We start from the raw sequence: 17,805 nt of genomic DNA on the forward strand, positions 1-17,805 counted from the left end.
GCCTGCACTGGGTGAGGGTGGAGCTCCCTTACTCAGTCTGATTCAAATGCCAGCCTCTTCCAGAACCAACCTCACAGACACACCCAGAAATCATGCTCTATCAGTGATCTGGGTCTCCCCTAATCCAGTCAAGTTGACATCTAAAATAAACCATCACATAGAGGACATTGAAGACAGCCTCTGTTTTCTTCTGTGAATTATAAAGTGGAATTATTTGTGTGGGGCCTGGGATCGGTGGAAAAGGCAGAGCCCCTTGTATAGTCATGGTGCCTGTGTCCTGCCTGGCTCCAGGGAGTGCCATTCACATAGACTTGGATGCGTTCAAATACACAGTGGCCACAATCTAAACTTTGGGACGCCTACTGTAATCATGGATAGGAAATGAATTTATTGTTAATTCCCACCTGCTTATTTCAACATGAATTTGACCTGGTCTGTGTTTTTATATTAAAAGATGTGTTCATCTAAACCAGGATTTGGCAAGCTATGGCCCACAGTTTTTATAAATACAGTTTTATTAAAACATAGCCATGTTCATTTGTGGATGGCTGCTTCCATACTACCAGGCAGAGTTGAGCGGTTGCAATAAAGACAGTATGACCTGCAAAGCCTGAAGTATTTACTCTCTGGCCCTTTGCCAAAAACATTTGCTAACCCTTGATCGAAAACATAAGAAATGTTTTTTGGTTTTTTAAGGAGAAACATGCCTCTTTGCTTCTGAATTTTAACTAATGCCTAGTAATTAGGTCTGTTTACTCACATGGGAGGGTTCTAGCTCTTACAATTGTAGACAATTAGTAACAATTACAGTACATGGAATGATTTGATTAAATGCATAGAAATAGATTCAAGAAGAAAAATTATAATAATTCAGTTACCATTCTTATAGAAAAACCTAGATACCGCTCCACAGACATGTTAAATCTCTAGATATGTACAAAAAATAGAAAAATCATTTAAATGCAATTAAGTAGTCTCTGTCCCTAAACCCCAGATGTTTAGACTCTTCCCAGAGACCTCATTTATCATCAGCATTTAGTGCCACGCACTGGCAGGGAAAGAAATCCTTTTCCAAATGGAGAGAGGGAAGCGCTTCATTCCAGCCCAATCCAGGCCTTGTCTCTGGGATTGTCCTCTGTCATCAAAAGTCACTCTATCCAACAGCAGGTCCCAGAAATGTCATTTACCATGTGCCCATGTACAAAGGAACACTGTCCAGCCACTGAAAGTACTGTGGTAGAAGAGAGAGGAAATGCTGATTGTTTAGTGGAAGGGTGAGCTACTAACCATATTATCTCAACAAAATGATAGGAAAGGTATGGTCCCAAATGTATTTAACATGTGCACATGCAGCCAGGAGAATGGCTGAAAGGATTTTTCCTCAGGGTTGTGCAATTTGGAGTCATTTTTCTCCTTTTCTCCCACTCTCGTTTAATAGCTATCTGGTGCACTAGTGCTATGTGAGTAAACAGGTCTCCTGTTAGAAGGGGGCCCGCAAGGGTAACACTGTTGGTCTCTGTCTCCCATGCCGTCCCTAGGGGAGGTGGACTGTAAAGAGATTGGAGACTGTGCCCCGGCACCCGGAGCCCCGTCCACAGACCTGTGCCTCCCAGCCCTGGATTACCTCAGGCGCTGCTCTCAGGTAGGGGAATGGCCCAGCGGGGGCCTGGAAACCTGCCTCGGAATATGCTCCAAAAACACGCGTAGGGGGTCTTTTGCTGAAGCCCGAGAGAGACACTTTGCCGTCTGAGGAGATTGGGGCGCAGATGTGGAGTATACATTTTTGTCCCTCCTTTTTCCATGAAGGAAAGAAAATAATGAAGACATACTAGAACACACAACTGGATGCTGAGGTCTCTGAAACTTTTCCCTGACGCTCAGATGCCTGAACTACTGGAATCCCTATATTTGCATGAGGTTTTAGGGGAAGGGGTCACGAGGTCATGGGAAGTCTTCCTGAGGGCACCAAAAAGTGGAGGACAGGGGTGCAAGCAGTGAAGGGGGACATTAATAAAAGAAAGACATGCTCAGTCAAGATCATCTAGCAGAGATGGGCGGATTACCTGAGGTTAGGAGTTCAAGACCGGCTTGGACAACATGGTAAAATCCCGTCTCTACTAAAAATACAAAAACTAGCTAGGCGTGGTGGCATGCGCCTGTAATCTCAGCTACTGGGGAGGCTGAGGCAGGAGAATTGCTTCAACCCAGGAGGTGGAGGTTGCAGCGAACTGAGATCATGCCATTGCACTCCGGCCTGGGTGACAGAGCAAGACTCTGTCTCAAAAATAATTTTTTTAAATCTAGTAAAGAGAATAAAACAGCATTTGTCAAAGTGAGCAGTGACCATCATTGTGTCCATCCTCTGCCTGACACCATGCCCCCTCCCTGAGGCCGTTTCTCTCTAAGCTTCAGTGGCACCCCTCTCTCAACACTTTCTCACATGTCTTCTCAGGTGGTGTCCCTGGGCCTCTTTGGGGATCTACGTACAACCTCTTCCTGGGTGATAGCATTGAGCCCATGGCTTTAAAAGGGACATGCAGCCCTGGCTTCTCCGTCCAGCTGCCTCCCCCAGGCCCCGTATGACGTGACCCCTGCCCGGCTCCCTTTCCACCCTCACATCCTTCCCTCTTACTCACAGTGCTATAGCCACGCTGAGCTTCTGCCCTCCCGGAAATACACCTGCTCACTGCTGTGCAGGGCCATCTCTGCTTCCTCTGCTGGGACTCTCTCCCCAGATTCTAGGTGCCACTCTTTATCTCCCAGATCTCATCTGAAACGTTACCTCCTCAGAGCACAGGGCTAAAGGATCTGCCAATTCCTGCCAAGATTCCCCCACTTTTTTGTTTGTTTGTTTTTTGTGTTTGTTTGCAGAGTCTTGCTCTGTTGCCCAGGCTGGTGTGCAGTGGCATGATCTCAGCTCACTACAACCTCTGCCTCCCAGGTTCAAGCGATTCTCCTGCTTCAGCCTCCCGAGTAGCTGGGATTACAGGCATGCGCCACCACACTCAGCTAATTTTTGTATCTTTAGTAGAGATGGGGTTTCGCCATGTTGTCCAGGCTGGTCTTGAACTCCAGATCTCAAGTGATTCGCCAGCCTTGGCCTCCCAAAGTGCTAAAATGACAGGCATAACCCACCAGGCCCAGCCTTCACTATTTCTAGTACCACCTGTTTAGTTTTTCCTGTAGCATTTATGTCTGGAATTTGCTTATTTTAGAAAGGATTGTAGTTGGTGAGACCCACCAGGACAGGAATTTTGTCTGTTTGCTCACAGCCCTGGTTCCCTGAACAATGTGGGCATGGCAGGATTCTAATTCATGAAGACATAAGGATCTTTGGAAGTCTGTCCCAGTAACAGAGAGCTCAGGGGTGCCTGGGTGCTAGTCCCAAGAGGGGACTAAAGAACCCAGGCCACTCTGCTGGCTCTGCTTCTGAGACCTTCCTCTCTCCCTCCTGGCCCCAGCCTCCTGCATTTCTCCAACTGCTCTTGTCCCTGTGTTTCCTCAGAGGTTGAGTCAAGGGAAGGAGAAATCAGACTCTGGTATCTCATTTGCCTATGGACTGTCTTCTCAGTGATCCCCACAGAACACTTATTCGCTTAGGCAAAAATTCTCAACATGTTTCATGGTTCCTTCGGTAGGTTTATAAAAGTCTATAAAACTCATATATAATTAAGATACTGAACAATTATCCATAGGATCCTTTTTCCCTCCACTTTTTTGTTGCCATTGAATGCTATTTCATCTGCTTCATCGGATAGATGCCTCTCGTAAGCTACCTTTATAAATCCAAATCACGAACAATCAAATTTTCAATGTCTAGTTTCCCATCTCCTTTTAGTAGTAGCGTATAATTTCATTATTCTTTAAAACCCACAATGCAGCTTTTTCCAACATATAATTGCAGTTTGTCTTTTTTAAATTTAGTTATTGGCCAAAATCTACAAAATGCCCTTGAAGCCAATATTCCTTAGTGGGAGACTTGCCAGCTTGCCTCGAAGACTTCAGGAACAGTCAGCCAGCAGTGAGGATGGAATTGAATCAGTCCTGTCTGATTTTGATGATGACACCGGTAAGTTAATTGATTGGACTAAACTAGGTTATTTGCTGTGTTCATATTCCCAGAAGCTTAAGTCGTAAATGAAGTACCTTAAGCTTCTAGGAATTGTCTTAGTCCATTTTGTGCTGCTATAAGAGAATACTTGGGAGTGATAAATAACAGATTTATTTCTTACAGTTCTGAAGGCTGAGAAGCCAAAAGTTGAGGGGGTTGCCTCTGATGAGGGCCCTCTTGCTGTATCATCCCAAGAGGAAGGGCAAGAGAGCGCTCAAGGAGTTCGGGGTGGTGGGGAGAGGAAGGGGGGCCAAACTCATGCTTTGATCAGGAACCCACTCCCAAGATACTAACTCACGTTCATGATAACAATATTAATCCATTCATGAGGACAGAGCCCTCATGACCTAATCACCTCTTAAAGGTCCCACCTGTTAACACTGTTGCATTATGGATAAAGTTTCCAACAAATGAATGTTGGGGGACACATTCAAACCATAGCATTCCACTCTGGCCCCCAAAGTTCAGGTTCTTCTCACATGCAGAATACATTAATTCCATCCCAATAGTCCCAAAGCCTTAACTTGTTTCAGCACCAACTCAAGAGTCTCATCTAAATCAGGTACAGTTGAGACTAAAGGCATGATTCATTCCAAAGCATATTCCTCTCCAGCTGTGGGCCTGTGAAATTAACAAATTGCATGCTTCCAAAATACAATGGTAGGAAGGCATAGGATAGACATTCATGTTCTAAAGGGGGAGAAATAGGCAAGACAGGAGCAACATGCCCCAGGTGAGCCGAAAAACACAACAGAGCAGACATTAAATTGTAAGACTCCAGAATAATCTTTTACTGCACATGCCATGAACATGTGAACTTCGGGGGAAATATTCAAACCATAGCATAGATCATAAGAATGATCATTTATTTTGGTAGTTATTTTTTGTAATTCTGTCACAATAAGTCTGCTTAAAGTTTCCATGGACTTTCCAAAAACATCACTTTACAATGGATGCCTCTATACCCATCCTTTTAAAAATGGATTCCTCTGTCTAAAACTAGTGCAGATTTGCAGATTCCACTTAAGTAGTTTCTAACTCTCAATTCTCTTGACTTTAGCAAATTGGAATGAAGTTCCATTGGTGCCTAGGTACTTAAATTGGCTGATAATTGTCTTTTAGTATCTTTTAGAAAACAAATCATTATATAATTACTTCCTACAGGACTATTTGGTTAGAGACTGGGGAAATTAAGCCATTACTAAAGAGAGACTCTATTTGTGACCGTTGAAGCTGAAGGCTCATGAAAGGACTGATTTTAAAGAATTTGTTTCAAATTAGGTCCCATGTGATCTCCGGCGAATCAGAGTTCAAACTAGTAACTGTGGATCATTTTCAGATAGAATAACTCATGCTCACGCCTTCTGTCTTCTGTCTCAGAAGACCCTGTCCTGTTCTACATCTAGAATTGGATATCATACCCTCAAATAGGTCTAACTTCTGGGTATAGGTTATTTCAAACTCTTTTATAAAAGGACTTTTGAGGGGAAGGTTTTTTGTTTTGTTTTATTTTGGTGTTACAAATTTTGTGGGGGTGGCTAGGAGATGTAAAATTTTCGATGAAGATTATAAACAACAAAATCTCACAAGTTCAGGCCAGGTGCGGTGGCTCACGCCTGTAATCCCAACACTTTGGGAGGCCGAGGCGGGTGGATCACGAGGTCAGGAGTTTAAGACCAGCCTGGCCAACGTGGTGAAACCCTGTGTTTACTAAAACTACAAAATTAGCCAGGCATGGTGGTGGGCACCTGTAATCCCAGCTACTTGGGAGGCTGAGGCAGAGAATCGCTTGAACCTGGGAGGTGAAGGTTGCAGTGAGCCGAGATTGTGCCACTGCACTCTAGACTGGGTGACAGAGCGAGACTCCGTCTCAAAAAAAAAAAAAAAAAAACTCACAAGTTCAGATTAGTTGTGAGGAATAATTATAGGAAAGAATATCTAATATAGAGAACAATTAAAGTATTGAAAGTTGGCTAAGGCCGGGCGCGGTGGCTCACGCTTGTAATCCCAGCACTTTGGGAGGCCGAGGCGGGCAGATCACGAGGTCAGGAGATCGAGACCATGGTGAAACCCCGTCTCTACTAAAAATACAAAAAAATTAGCCGGGCGTGGTGGCGGGTGCCTGTAGTCCCAGCTACTCTGAGAGGCTGAGGCAGGAGAATGGCGTGAACCTGGGAGGCGGGGCTTGCAGTGAGCTGAGATCGCACCACTGCACTCCAGCCTGGGCGACAGGGCGAGACTCCGCCTCAAAAAAAAAAAAAAAAAAGAAAGTTGGCTAGATATTGCCTAATAGAGGTTTCAGTTTAATGATTAGATAAGAACAATTTTTACTTAGCATTTTAAACCTCAAACCCAGATCATTATAAGCAGAAGCTAATGTTGTTTATCTATAATACATTCTTTAAAACAGTTGTAAATGGTTAGGTATGTAATGGCAAGCATTCTCTTTCCCATTTGTGCAAATCTTTGATTTTTTTCTAGGAACCCCATCTTCTAAGGGATACAGTTCAGTCCAGCACCTATCTAAGTTTTCTACATAATCAATGTAACTAGGACTTTAAAGTTATCATTATGTAGACATAGTAAATCAGAACAAAAATCAGTAACAGCTTTAGTTTTAAAAAATTAAACAATCCTCAACATTGATACATTATCAGATATTATTCCTTTGGTTTTCAAAGGCAAATAATTACATTTTTCCTCTTATAGAAATTTCAAACATATACAAAACTTGTATATTTTGAATATACAAAATATATACATATACAGATGTACATATGTAGAATATACAGAACTGAACAGAATAATATAACAGACTTATCACCCAGCTTCAACTACTATCAATTTATGGCTAATCTTGGATCATGTATATCTTCGATCTCTCTTCCTCTTTCTCCATATTTTAAGGCAAATCCTCAACATAGCATTTCATCCGTAGATGTTTCAGTGTGTGTTCTTTAAAGATAACAAACATAAACATGACACCACTATCACAGCTCAAAATCAACCATAATTTATAGTACGTTAGAGGTACCAGGGACTGGAGTGAGGAAGAAAGGAGAGTAACTGTTTAATAGTTCCAGGGTTTCTGTTTGAGATGAAAACGTTTTGGAAACAGTAGTGATAGTTACACAACATTGTTGTCATGAATACCACTGAATTGTACTAGTAGAAATGGCTAAAATGGCTTTTTCTGTTCTATATATTTACCACAATAAAATCATTTTTTAAAGAAAGATAGATGAAGGTGGTAGAATTGGATGGATACCTCATTTGTTTGGTATCATCAGCTCCCAAGAAACCTGACAGCCATTTCAACATGGTAAAATTTCCTTACCCTATCACCTTTTTATTAAAGGGGAAGAAGGAGGAAATGTGGCAGTATTTTTCCCCTTGACTTTGTCAGAACACATAAATCATCATCTGTTCATGTCTATGGCCACTGAAGGCTAACACGCTGGGTGATGGCTCACATCTGTATAGCACTTGGCAGTTTACATACAATGTTTAATTGGATCTTGGGATGATTATTCATTGGGTCTAACTGGATTTCATACAGGTCTGCTTTTTGGTTTCCAGGTCTGATAGAAGTCTGGATAATCCTGCTGGAGCAGCTGACAGCGGCTGTGTCCAATTGTCCACGGCAGCACCAACCACCAACTTTGGATTTACTCTTTGAGCTGTTGAGAGATGTGACCAAAACACCAGGTAAATATTTCTATGTCCGTCTTTTGGAGGGGTGGTTATACATATAACTCTTTTCAAGAGGGTATTTCTGCAGGTATCTGCCTGTTTTCACTGTTTCCTAGACTTAGTACAAAGCTTCACACGTAAGAGATGCTCTATAAATGTTTGTTGAATGGTAGTGATGCTTAAGATATGGCCTATGTATTGTTTACATGTCTTCCTAGAAGTCTGGTTACAAGTATCGTGTGGTGGCCAGTTAGTTGGATGTGCAGGAGCTCCACATTAATCAGACCAAGGCTATGGTATCAGCGTCTCCAAGAGCCATTTGGCTTTGCTATGTTCCATGGTCACCGCCTTCCTTTGTGGCAGGATCTCACAGTCACATGCTCTTGGCCCTGGGCTGTTGGTTGGGCTTACTGGGTCTTCCAGTAATATAAACAAACCACTTGCAGCTATATGCAGTATTAAGGCGGCAACACCCCGTTTGTGTAAGGGTCATAGGTGATTAGATTTGGAAAAAGACATTTAGTCCTCACCTGGTACAAGGACCCTGAGAGTATGAGAAAAGAATGACTTTTAGGAATTTATTTCCTGTTGTGAATTAATCAATTTTAGTATATATATTTATACATCCCAATTTCTCAAGATCAAAGAAACTTTTTTTTATAGAAATTTAAGTATTTTATTAACAATCAGACCCTAAATGAAGCCACTTTCTTACTAAGAGGAGGTTTGTACTCATTGTAATGAAGACTTGATAATTGATACCGTTTCAAAATCTATAGCAAAGTTTATATTATGTTTAAAAAAACACCATAGATACTCCCACGTTAAAAAGTTAAAAGCCTTCCATCAAAGAATACGTAGGTATTTTATAGAATTGCAAACCACTGTTTCTAAATCTGTTTTACTCATCAGTACCATTTTCTGCTTTCACACTGATTGCCACTAAATGTGTGTGAAGAGCATTTAATCCGCTTTTGTTCCTAGGAGCCTGTCATCTAAGTAAATTATCAATAATAAAGACAAAATTGTATATATAAGATGTTTGCTGAAACATCTTGAATACCAAAAATTATGAACACCCTATATGGGAAGCAGTTAATTGTGGTAAAAGCATGTAAATATTCTGCAGGCGTTAAAATTAATATCTGTGAATAATATTCAATGACGGGAATAATTACTTACAAAGCATTATGTTAAAATGCACATACTATGGAGTGCAATCTCAACTATATGAAATTTTATGCAATTATAAATACAAACACACATACATTCAAAAAGTCCTAAAAGGAAATACATCAAAATGTGATTATCTCTAGATGAGTTTTTTCTTTTGTATTCTCATGTAATTTCCACGTTTATTTATTATAAAATGGATGCTTTGCTTTTGTAATCATAACTTCAAAAACTCATCAACATTTCCACGATGTTGAACAAAGAAGCACAATGATTTTCGTTATAGCATAGTCTATAAAACAAAGAAAATCAGAAACACCTTAAATGTTCATCAGTAAGGAAATGGATAAGTAAACTGCTGTACGTAAATACAGCAGAAATAGTATGTGGCAATAAAAAATGAGGAATATCCAAATTTGCTGACAAAGAATAATCTCTAACACTTTTGGGGTTTTCTTCGAATTGGAGGTCTTGCCAGGCTGGAGCAAGTGGTGTGATCATAGCTCACTGCAGTCTCAAATTCCTGGGCTCAAGCGATCCTTCCACCTCAGCCTCCCAAGTTGCCGAGGCTACCAGCACTCCACAATGGCCAGCTAATTTTTTTTTTTTTTTTTTTTTTTTTGAGAAGGGATTTCACAATGTCGCCCAAGCTAGTCTTAAACTACTGGGCTTAATTAAGCAATCCTCATGCCTCTAGGTGAGATTACAGGTGTGCACTACTGTGGCCAGCTCTAACACTATTGTTAAGTAAAAAAATAAAAAACGAGTATGCAGACCGAAGTTTACATTATCTCATTTATATAAAATAAAAATAAAACTCTATATTTCCCCATGTAGGTAGATTTCATAAATATGTGATTTCAAAGGCTATTTTCTTATACACACATGTGTATTTGTGTGTTTACATTTAGGTCCTAGGAGTTGACCAGGTGATATTTTAGCTTTACCAGCAATATTTGAATGTTTTAGGAGTATATTCACCTATTGCTCACATAACTAAAACCCTGCAGAGACAAAAAGGAAAAATGCCACTGAAGACCATATATTCCCCCATCAGCAGTAAATTATTTTTCCCTGCACTTTCTCAGCAAATATAGGGATCCTTCCAAAGAGATCAACAATGCCAGGTGGAGGCAAAGAGCTTCCCTTTTATTACAGGTTGTTACTATGCTGACTTTTCTCTTTCAGGACCAGGGTTTGGTATCTATGCAGTGGTTCACCTCCTCCTTCCTGTGATGTCCCTTTGGCTCCGCCGGAGCCATAAAGACCATTCCTACTGGGATATGGCCTCTGCCAATTTCAAGCATGCTATTGGTCTGTCCTGTGAGCTGGTGGTGGAGCACATTCAAAGCTTTCTACATTCAGGTATCTGAAGTGCCAGAGCAGTTCATTCTGGGTATTTCTGTGGTAGACAGCACCGTCAGCTAAAACGGTGTAGTAAATACCTAATGCAAATACGAATGCAGGGTTTTTGTCCTGGGAATTATTAAAATAGAACAACACGGTCAGTGCCAGCCTTCTAATAGATTTTCAAAGAGAAAATTCATACCCATGTGTCTTCTACAAAATTTTCAAACCGAATGCTCAAAATATATGTGTGGTAGAAAATAAAATACCTAATAAGAGGTCTGGGGTACTTGTGCGTTAGGAGAAGGGAGGCAAATTCAAGTATATAAAAAAAAAAAAAAGAAGCAATATCCCTGTAGCCTGTGGAGGGGTGGGGTGGGGGGTATATCCTGTCACCCTGCTTCATCTGGGGAGGCTAAATGGAGGAGGCAGGGTTTTAGAAAAGGCTTCCATTGTGGGCAAGAAGTAGCTAAACAGGCTAGGGGTGAAGAGAAATTTCTTAATATTGATGGTACTTTGTAAAGGCTGTGGAAGTGTGGGATGGACAGTATGCTGAAGTCAGCAGATGGAGAGGGACCTAGAGGCAGGGGATGTGGTCCCAGTGGAGCCACATGTGTGAAGATCCGGGTGTCCGGGAGCAGAAGAAACATTGCTGCTACCCACAGAGCTTATAACTCGAAGGACTGGCATATCACGGTGTAAGGGAAGAGGTTCCCTTGCTGGAGAGGACAGAGAAACTAAGGAGGATGTTGACCCCAGGGGAGACTAACAAAGCTAATAAAGGAAACTGTGTCTCTATTAAGTTTAGCAAGGACAATTTACCCTGCCAAAAAAGAACACCAATTGCGAAAGAAAACAAGTGAGTTTTTCCACATGTAGGTGATAACTGGTAACCATACCCCTAAGGGTAGCCACATGTTCCTGGCCGGGTCATTGCTTCGCACAGTGTGAGACTCTGATACAGCAACACATAAAAGTGAACTGCGTATTTCATTTTTATTTCTCTAGAGGTGGATGAAACATGCTGAAATTGGGTAAAAATCCAAGAAAATTATTGTTTTACTGGGGTTTTTTTTGGGGGGGGGAGGAGGATATGGCCATTTTTCTCATTGTTCTATTTCTTTTTCCCAGATATTTGCTTATCATTCAGACTTTCCTCTGTTGCTGTAGATGGCCATTTCAATCTATCCCTTTACACTAGCGCTGCGTGAAACTGTGATTTTGCTGTTTCCCATAGACATCAGGTACGAGAGCATGATCAATACCATGCTGAAGGACCTCTTTGAGCTGCTAGTCGCCTGTGTGGCCAAGCCCACTGAAACCATCTCCAGAGTGGGCTGCTCCTGTATTAGGTGAGGAAAAGCTTTCCTGACTCTCCACAAAGCTGGAGTTTTTATTTAAAAATCTAAGGAAATTAAATTGTCTTTGTGGTAGGAATCGACTTTTTGGATTGCTTTCTGTCAGTAGACTTTTGTAATTAAAAATGACTACGTGCTAATAATTCTTCATTTCAGTGTTCAGTCAGCAAATGTGTATTGTGTAAGACATTATACAAAGTATTCTGGTTCAGTTTCTCAAAGACATACAGAAGGCAAACAGGTATATGAAAAGGTGCTCAGCATCAGTGATCATAAGAGAAATGCAAATTGAATGTACAATGAGCTATCATCTCATCCCAGCTAAAATAGCTTATCCAAAAGACAGGTAATAACAAATGCTGGAGAGGATGTGGAGAAAAGGGAACCCTCGTACACTGTCGGTGGGAATGTAAATTAGTACAACCACTATGGAGAACAGTTTGGAGGCTCTTCAAACTAAAAATAGAGGTATCATACAATCAGCAATCCCATTGCTGGGTATATACTCAAAAGAAGGGAAATAATTATATCAAAGAGATAGCTGCACTCCCATGTTCACAATAGTCAAAATTTGGAAGCAACCTAAGTGTCAGTATTAGTCCATTTTCATGCTGCTGATAAAGACACACCCAAGACTGGGCAGAAAAAGAGGTTTAATGGACTTACAGTTCCACGTGGCTGGGGAGGCCTCACAATCATGGCAGAAGGTGAGGAGGAGCAAGTCACATCTTACATGGATGGTGGCAGGCAAAGAGAGAGCTTGCTCAGGGCGACAGGGTACCCAGACATTTGGCCAAACATTATTGTGGGTGTGTCTCTGGGGGTGTTTCTGGATGAGAAGAACATTGGAATTGATGGAGATAGCAAAGCAGATGGCCCTCCCTAATGTGGGTGGGCCTCGTCCAATCAGTTGAAGACCTGAATAGAACAAAAAGGCCGAGTAAGAGGGTACTTTGCCTGCCTGACTGTTTGAGCTGGAACATCAGTCTTCTCCTGCCCCTGGACTGTACTTACTTATTTCTCCCAGTTCTCAGAGTTTCAGACTTGGACTGGAACTATACCACTGGCTCAGGGAAAACTCATTATAACCATCAGATCTCATGAGACTTATTCACTACAACAGCATGGGAAAGACCCGGCCCCATGATTCAGTTACCTCTCACTGGGTCCCTCCCACAACACATGGGAATTCAAGATGAGATTGGGATGGGGACACAGCCAAACCGTATCAGTGTCCATCAACAGATGAATGCATAAAGGAAATGTGATACATACACACAATGGAGTACTATTCAGCCATAAAAAAGAATGGGGTTCTCAGCACTTGGGAGGCCGAGGCAGGCAGATCACAAGGTCAGGACTTCGAGACTAGCCTGGCCAATGTGGTGAAACCCTGTCTCTACTAAAAATACAAAAGTTAGCTGGGCATGGTGGCGGGCGCCTGTAGTCCCAGCTACTCAGGAGGCTGAGGCAGGAGAATTGCTTGAACCCGGGAGGCAGAGGTTGCAATAAGATGAGATGGCACCACTGCACTCCAGCCTGGGCAACAGAGCAAGATTCCGTCTCAAAAGGGATTCTGTCATTTACAACAACATAGAGGGAACTGGAGGTTATTATGCTAAGTGAAATAAGCCAGGCACATGGGAGAGCGGGTCACATGAAAAATGGTGACGGTGAAGCAAGGACCTTGTTGTAGCAGTGACACTGGTCACATCCTCCAAGGTGGACAGGCATGGGGGAGGTGGGGACTTTCCAAGCAGAAGAACAGAATAGCATTGAGATAAGAGTTTGGGGGTTGGTTTTGCTTGTTGTAGAGGAGTGATGGAAAATGGAACTAGAATCCAAAAATCACTACAGAATATATACAGTCTTGCATACAAATCTACGTTTAATGACTGGCCTATTTATAGAGGGGATCCGTTGATATTTCTATATTAAAATGGTTTAGGAAGTAGTATTTTTGACAATGGAATACTGGATGGTTGAAGACAGGGAGACTTGGCAGGGAGCTGCAGAATAAACCTGTGCATGAGTCCATATAGCCTAAATTTTGTGGCAACAAAATGGAATTCAAGACTCCTTTGCGGCTGGGCACGATGGCCCACACCTATAATCCCAGCACTTTGGGAGGCCGAGGTGGGTAGATCACCTGAGGTTGGGAGTTCGAGGCCAGCCTGACCAACATGGAGAAACCCTGTCTCTACTAAAAATACAAAATTAGCCAGGCATGGAGGCGCATGCCTGTAATCCCAGCTACTTGGGAGGCTGAGGCAGGAGAATTGCTTGAACCCAGAAGATGGAGTTTCCAATGAGCCAAGATCATGCCATTACACTCCAACCTGGGCAACAAGAGGAAAACTCCATCTCAAAACAACAACAACAAAACTCCTTTATTTGTTTCTTTTCGCAGATACGTCCTTGTGACAGCGGGCCCTGTGTTCACTGAGGAGATGTGGAGGCTTGCCTGCTGTGCCCTGCAAGATGCGTTCTCTGCCACACTGAAGCCAGTGAAGGTACATCACTGGGAGGAAGCCCTCCCTGGCGCAGTTCGAACCATCTTTAGCTCCTGATCCCTTATCCTGTTGGGCACATGGGTTCTGCCTCCTCTGAGCAGGCAGTCTCACTTTAGATCTTGCAGAGTGAGAAAGAAGTTGCTGGGTCAGTACTTTTGTCTCAGACACAGTGACAATCTCAGATCCAAGACTGAGCCCGGCCCATGAACCAGGATGCACTCAGTGAGCATCTGCTGTTTCTCCCCAGGACCTGCTGGGCTGCTTCCACAGCGGCACGGAGAGCTTCAGCGGCGAAGGCTGCCAGGTGCGGGTGGCGGCCCCGTCCTCCTCCCCAAGTGCCGAGGCCGAGTACTGGCGCATCCGAGCCATGGCCCAGCAGGTAAGGGCAGGGGCTTTTGATCTCAGGGGCTCTAGAAACTCGAAATACATGTTGGGAGACCTTCCTTGAAGGTCTCGCATCACCAAATTGCCTTTCATTCCCTGAGGGACATACACCTTGTAGCTCCCAACTCTTGCCACTACCATTCTTTGCCAGAAATGACATGAACCCAATCAACAGCGTTACCTCCTGTCCATCATCTCTTGTTTGTTGCATCCTCCAGTGCCCAGATCAAATAGAACCCTTTCAGCAGCCTCGCCACTGTCCTTTATATATAACTTGCTTGAGCTACCTATAAGTATTTGCTTAGCTATTATTGTTATTGCTAGACTATGAGTGCCTAACAATGGCAAACTTATTTGGGCTTTTTTTCTTGTATCTTTCATTCACAACACAGAACTTAACATTTAAAAGTTGCTTAATAAATTTGAGTTGAATGTAACATTAAAATTCAAGTGTATTCACTCATGCAGGAATCATCATATACCAATGGCTTTTCCTTCTTGAGACACGTGTAAGAAGTCACAAAATTTGGTTGTCAGCTCCTGAGGAGCAGAGAACACATTCTGTCTATTTACCTTGGTATTTTTAGAGCAAGGCCTAGAGAATATGCTTAGTATGTCTTTGTTGAATCAATAGGTTACTGAATCACAGAAATATCAGAAGAATACAGTAGCATCACAAGCTACAGATATGCCCTAAGCTCCTAAGTGACATGGCAGTCTGCCTCTAGGAAACCCTGGATGTGACTCTCAGCAGCAGTCCTGCTAAATGCCATCCCCGAATTCACATATATTCATAACCATGCTGTTCATAGTAGTGAAAAATGGAAATGGACTAAATTCCCAACAACCATTGACTGGCTAAATATTCCATCATGTAATAGCAACAGACATGCCTGAATTGGGTCTTCATATGAAGAAACTATTTTGCATATGCATATGTATGTGTATGCATGGTATGTATTTAAAATATTAAACAAGTTTTACAAATGTAATTGAACTGTCACATTTGAGTTAAATTTGAAGAAATGAGTTGGAAGTTATACTCAAAAGGGAAGGCCCCTTTTCTCTACCAGATCTGTTTAAATTCTTAATAAAATTTTCTATTAGCACACTGATAATCTAGGATCCCCTGATTACCCATGTAAAGAACTCAATCAGTTGAGAAGTTTCTTAGCCAGGTCTGGCCTCTTTGGGGCTTTTCCCAGCTATCCTGAGGTAGTGGGACAAGAACCTTCTACCTTCAGTTTCTCACATCTCTGCTGAGCACATGCCTAACTGGGACTTCATGATTCTGCTGGTTCTGAAGGAAGGGAGCACATCCCACTGAAGCCTCCATGGCCAGTCTGCAGAAGTTGGGACAGAAGAAAGGTTGTAAGGCTGCAATGAAGAGCCACTTCTAGCAGCATGGCAGTTGTAGCTGCTGCAGCAATGGTGTAGCTAGAAGTGAGAACAGAGAAACCAAGAAAGCGGCCCTCCAAAGGGGTAGCTTCTCTAAATACGCAGTTGTTATGTCTGGCTAAAGCATTTGCACATGTGCATACAGTGGTCTCTGCAACCCTGTCCAATCATACAACAAAAATATGAAAAAGTCAATGGGATCTTCTGAAATAGATCATTAATGGAGAAGAACAGCAATAACTGTTTAGTGAATCTTTCACTTCTTTTTCTGTTTTTTGTTTTTTTGTTTTTTTGTTTTTTTTTTTGAGACTTGCTCTATCACCCAGGCTGGAGTGCAGGGTGTGATCTTGGCTCACAGCAACCTCTACCTCCAGGTTCAAGTGATTCTCCTGCCTCAGCCTCCCGAGTAGCTGGGATTACAGGTGTGCACCACCACACCCAGCCAATTTTTGCATTTTTAGCAGAGATGGAGTTTCACCATGTTGGCCAGGCTGGTCTCAAACTCCTGACCTCATGATCCGCCTGCCTCAGCCTCCCAAAGTGCTGGGATTACAGGCATGAGCCACTGCACCTGGCCCTTCTTTCACTTCTTAATACTTCTCTATTTCTTCCTCGATCCCAAATTTTCCTTATGTATTCACTCTTAAAATAACTCATTATTCGAAAATCTGATAATTCTTACAAGATTTTGAAAGAAAATATTTTTAAAGTATTCTAATCTTGCCGGGCATGGTGACTCATGCCTGTAATCCCAGCACTTTGGGCAGCCAAGGCAGGAGGATTGCTTGAGCCCAGGAGTGCAAGACCAGCCTAGGCAATACCATAAGACTCCATCTCTATGAAATCAACAAGGAACTTAAATTTACAAGGAGAAAACAACTCCATTAAAAAGCGGGCAAAGGACTTGAACAGACACTTCTCAAAAGAAGACATACATGCGGCCAACAAACATATGAAAAAAGCTCAACATCACTGCATTAGAGAAATGCAAATCAAAACCACCATGAGATACCATCTCACACCACTCAGAATGGCTATTAGTAAAAAGTCAAAAAACAACATCTGCTGGTGAGGTTGTAGAGAAAAAGTAAGCTTTTACACTGTTGGCAGGAGTGTAAATTAGTTTAACCATTGTGGAAGACAGTGTGGTGATTCCTCAAAGACCTAGAGGCAGAAATATCATTTGACCCAGCAATCCCATTATTGGGCATATACCCAAAGGAATATAAATCATTCTGTTATAAAGATACATGCACATGTATGTTCATCGCAGCACTATTTACAATAACAAATACATGGAATCAACCCAAATGCCCATAAATGATAAACTGGATAAAGAAAATGTGGTACATGGAATCCTATGCAGTCATAAAAAGGAATGAGATCATGTCCTTTGCAGGAACATGGATGGAGTTGGAGGCCATTATCCCCAGCAAACTAATGCAGGGACAGAAAACACTGCATGTTCTCACTTATAAGTGGGAGCTGATTGATGAGAACGCATGGACACATGGCAAAGAACAATACACACTGGGCACCTGTGGGGAATGGGGGAGGGAGAGCATCAGCAAGAATAGCTAATGGATGCTAGGCTTAATACCTGGGTGATGGGATGACTTGTGCAGTAAGCCACCATGACACATGTTTACCTATGTAAGAAACCTGTACATCCTGCACATGGACCCCAAACTTAAAACTTGAAAGGAAAAAATTTTTTTTAAAAAATAGCTGGGCATAGTGGTGCACACCTGTGGTCCCAGCTGCTCGAGGGTCAAAGGTGGGAGGATCACTTGAGCCTGGGACGTGGAGGCTGCAGTGAGCCATGATC

At 42.4% G+C, this 17,805-nt stretch overlaps 1 protein-coding gene across 1 annotated transcript in view; it reads left to right on the top strand.

Annotated features, from left to right (window-relative positions):
* ARFGEF3 (ARFGEF family member 3) overlaps positions 1-17,805 on the top strand; it is a 186,519-nt gene that overhangs the window by 148,972 nt on the left and 19,742 nt on the right. Inside the window, exons 25-31 of the mRNA XM_032160177.2 lie at positions 1,539-1,642; positions 3,925-4,069; positions 7,691-7,819; positions 10,166-10,342; positions 11,562-11,676; positions 14,093-14,195; positions 14,443-14,574. Coding sequence (XP_032016068.1) covers positions 1,539-1,642; positions 3,925-4,069; positions 7,691-7,819; positions 10,166-10,342; positions 11,562-11,676; positions 14,093-14,195; positions 14,443-14,574 — 905 coding nt within the window. The remainder of the gene's footprint in view (positions 1-1,538; positions 1,643-3,924; positions 4,070-7,690; positions 7,820-10,165; positions 10,343-11,561; positions 11,677-14,092; positions 14,196-14,442; positions 14,575-17,805) is intronic.

This window comes from Hylobates moloch, unplaced genomic scaffold, assembly GCF_009828535.3.
Source record: "Hylobates moloch isolate HMO894 unplaced genomic scaffold, HMol_V3 SCAFFOLD_2, whole genome shotgun sequence".
Classification (NCBI taxonomy): Eukaryota; Metazoa; Chordata; class Mammalia; order Primates; family Hylobatidae; genus Hylobates; species Hylobates moloch.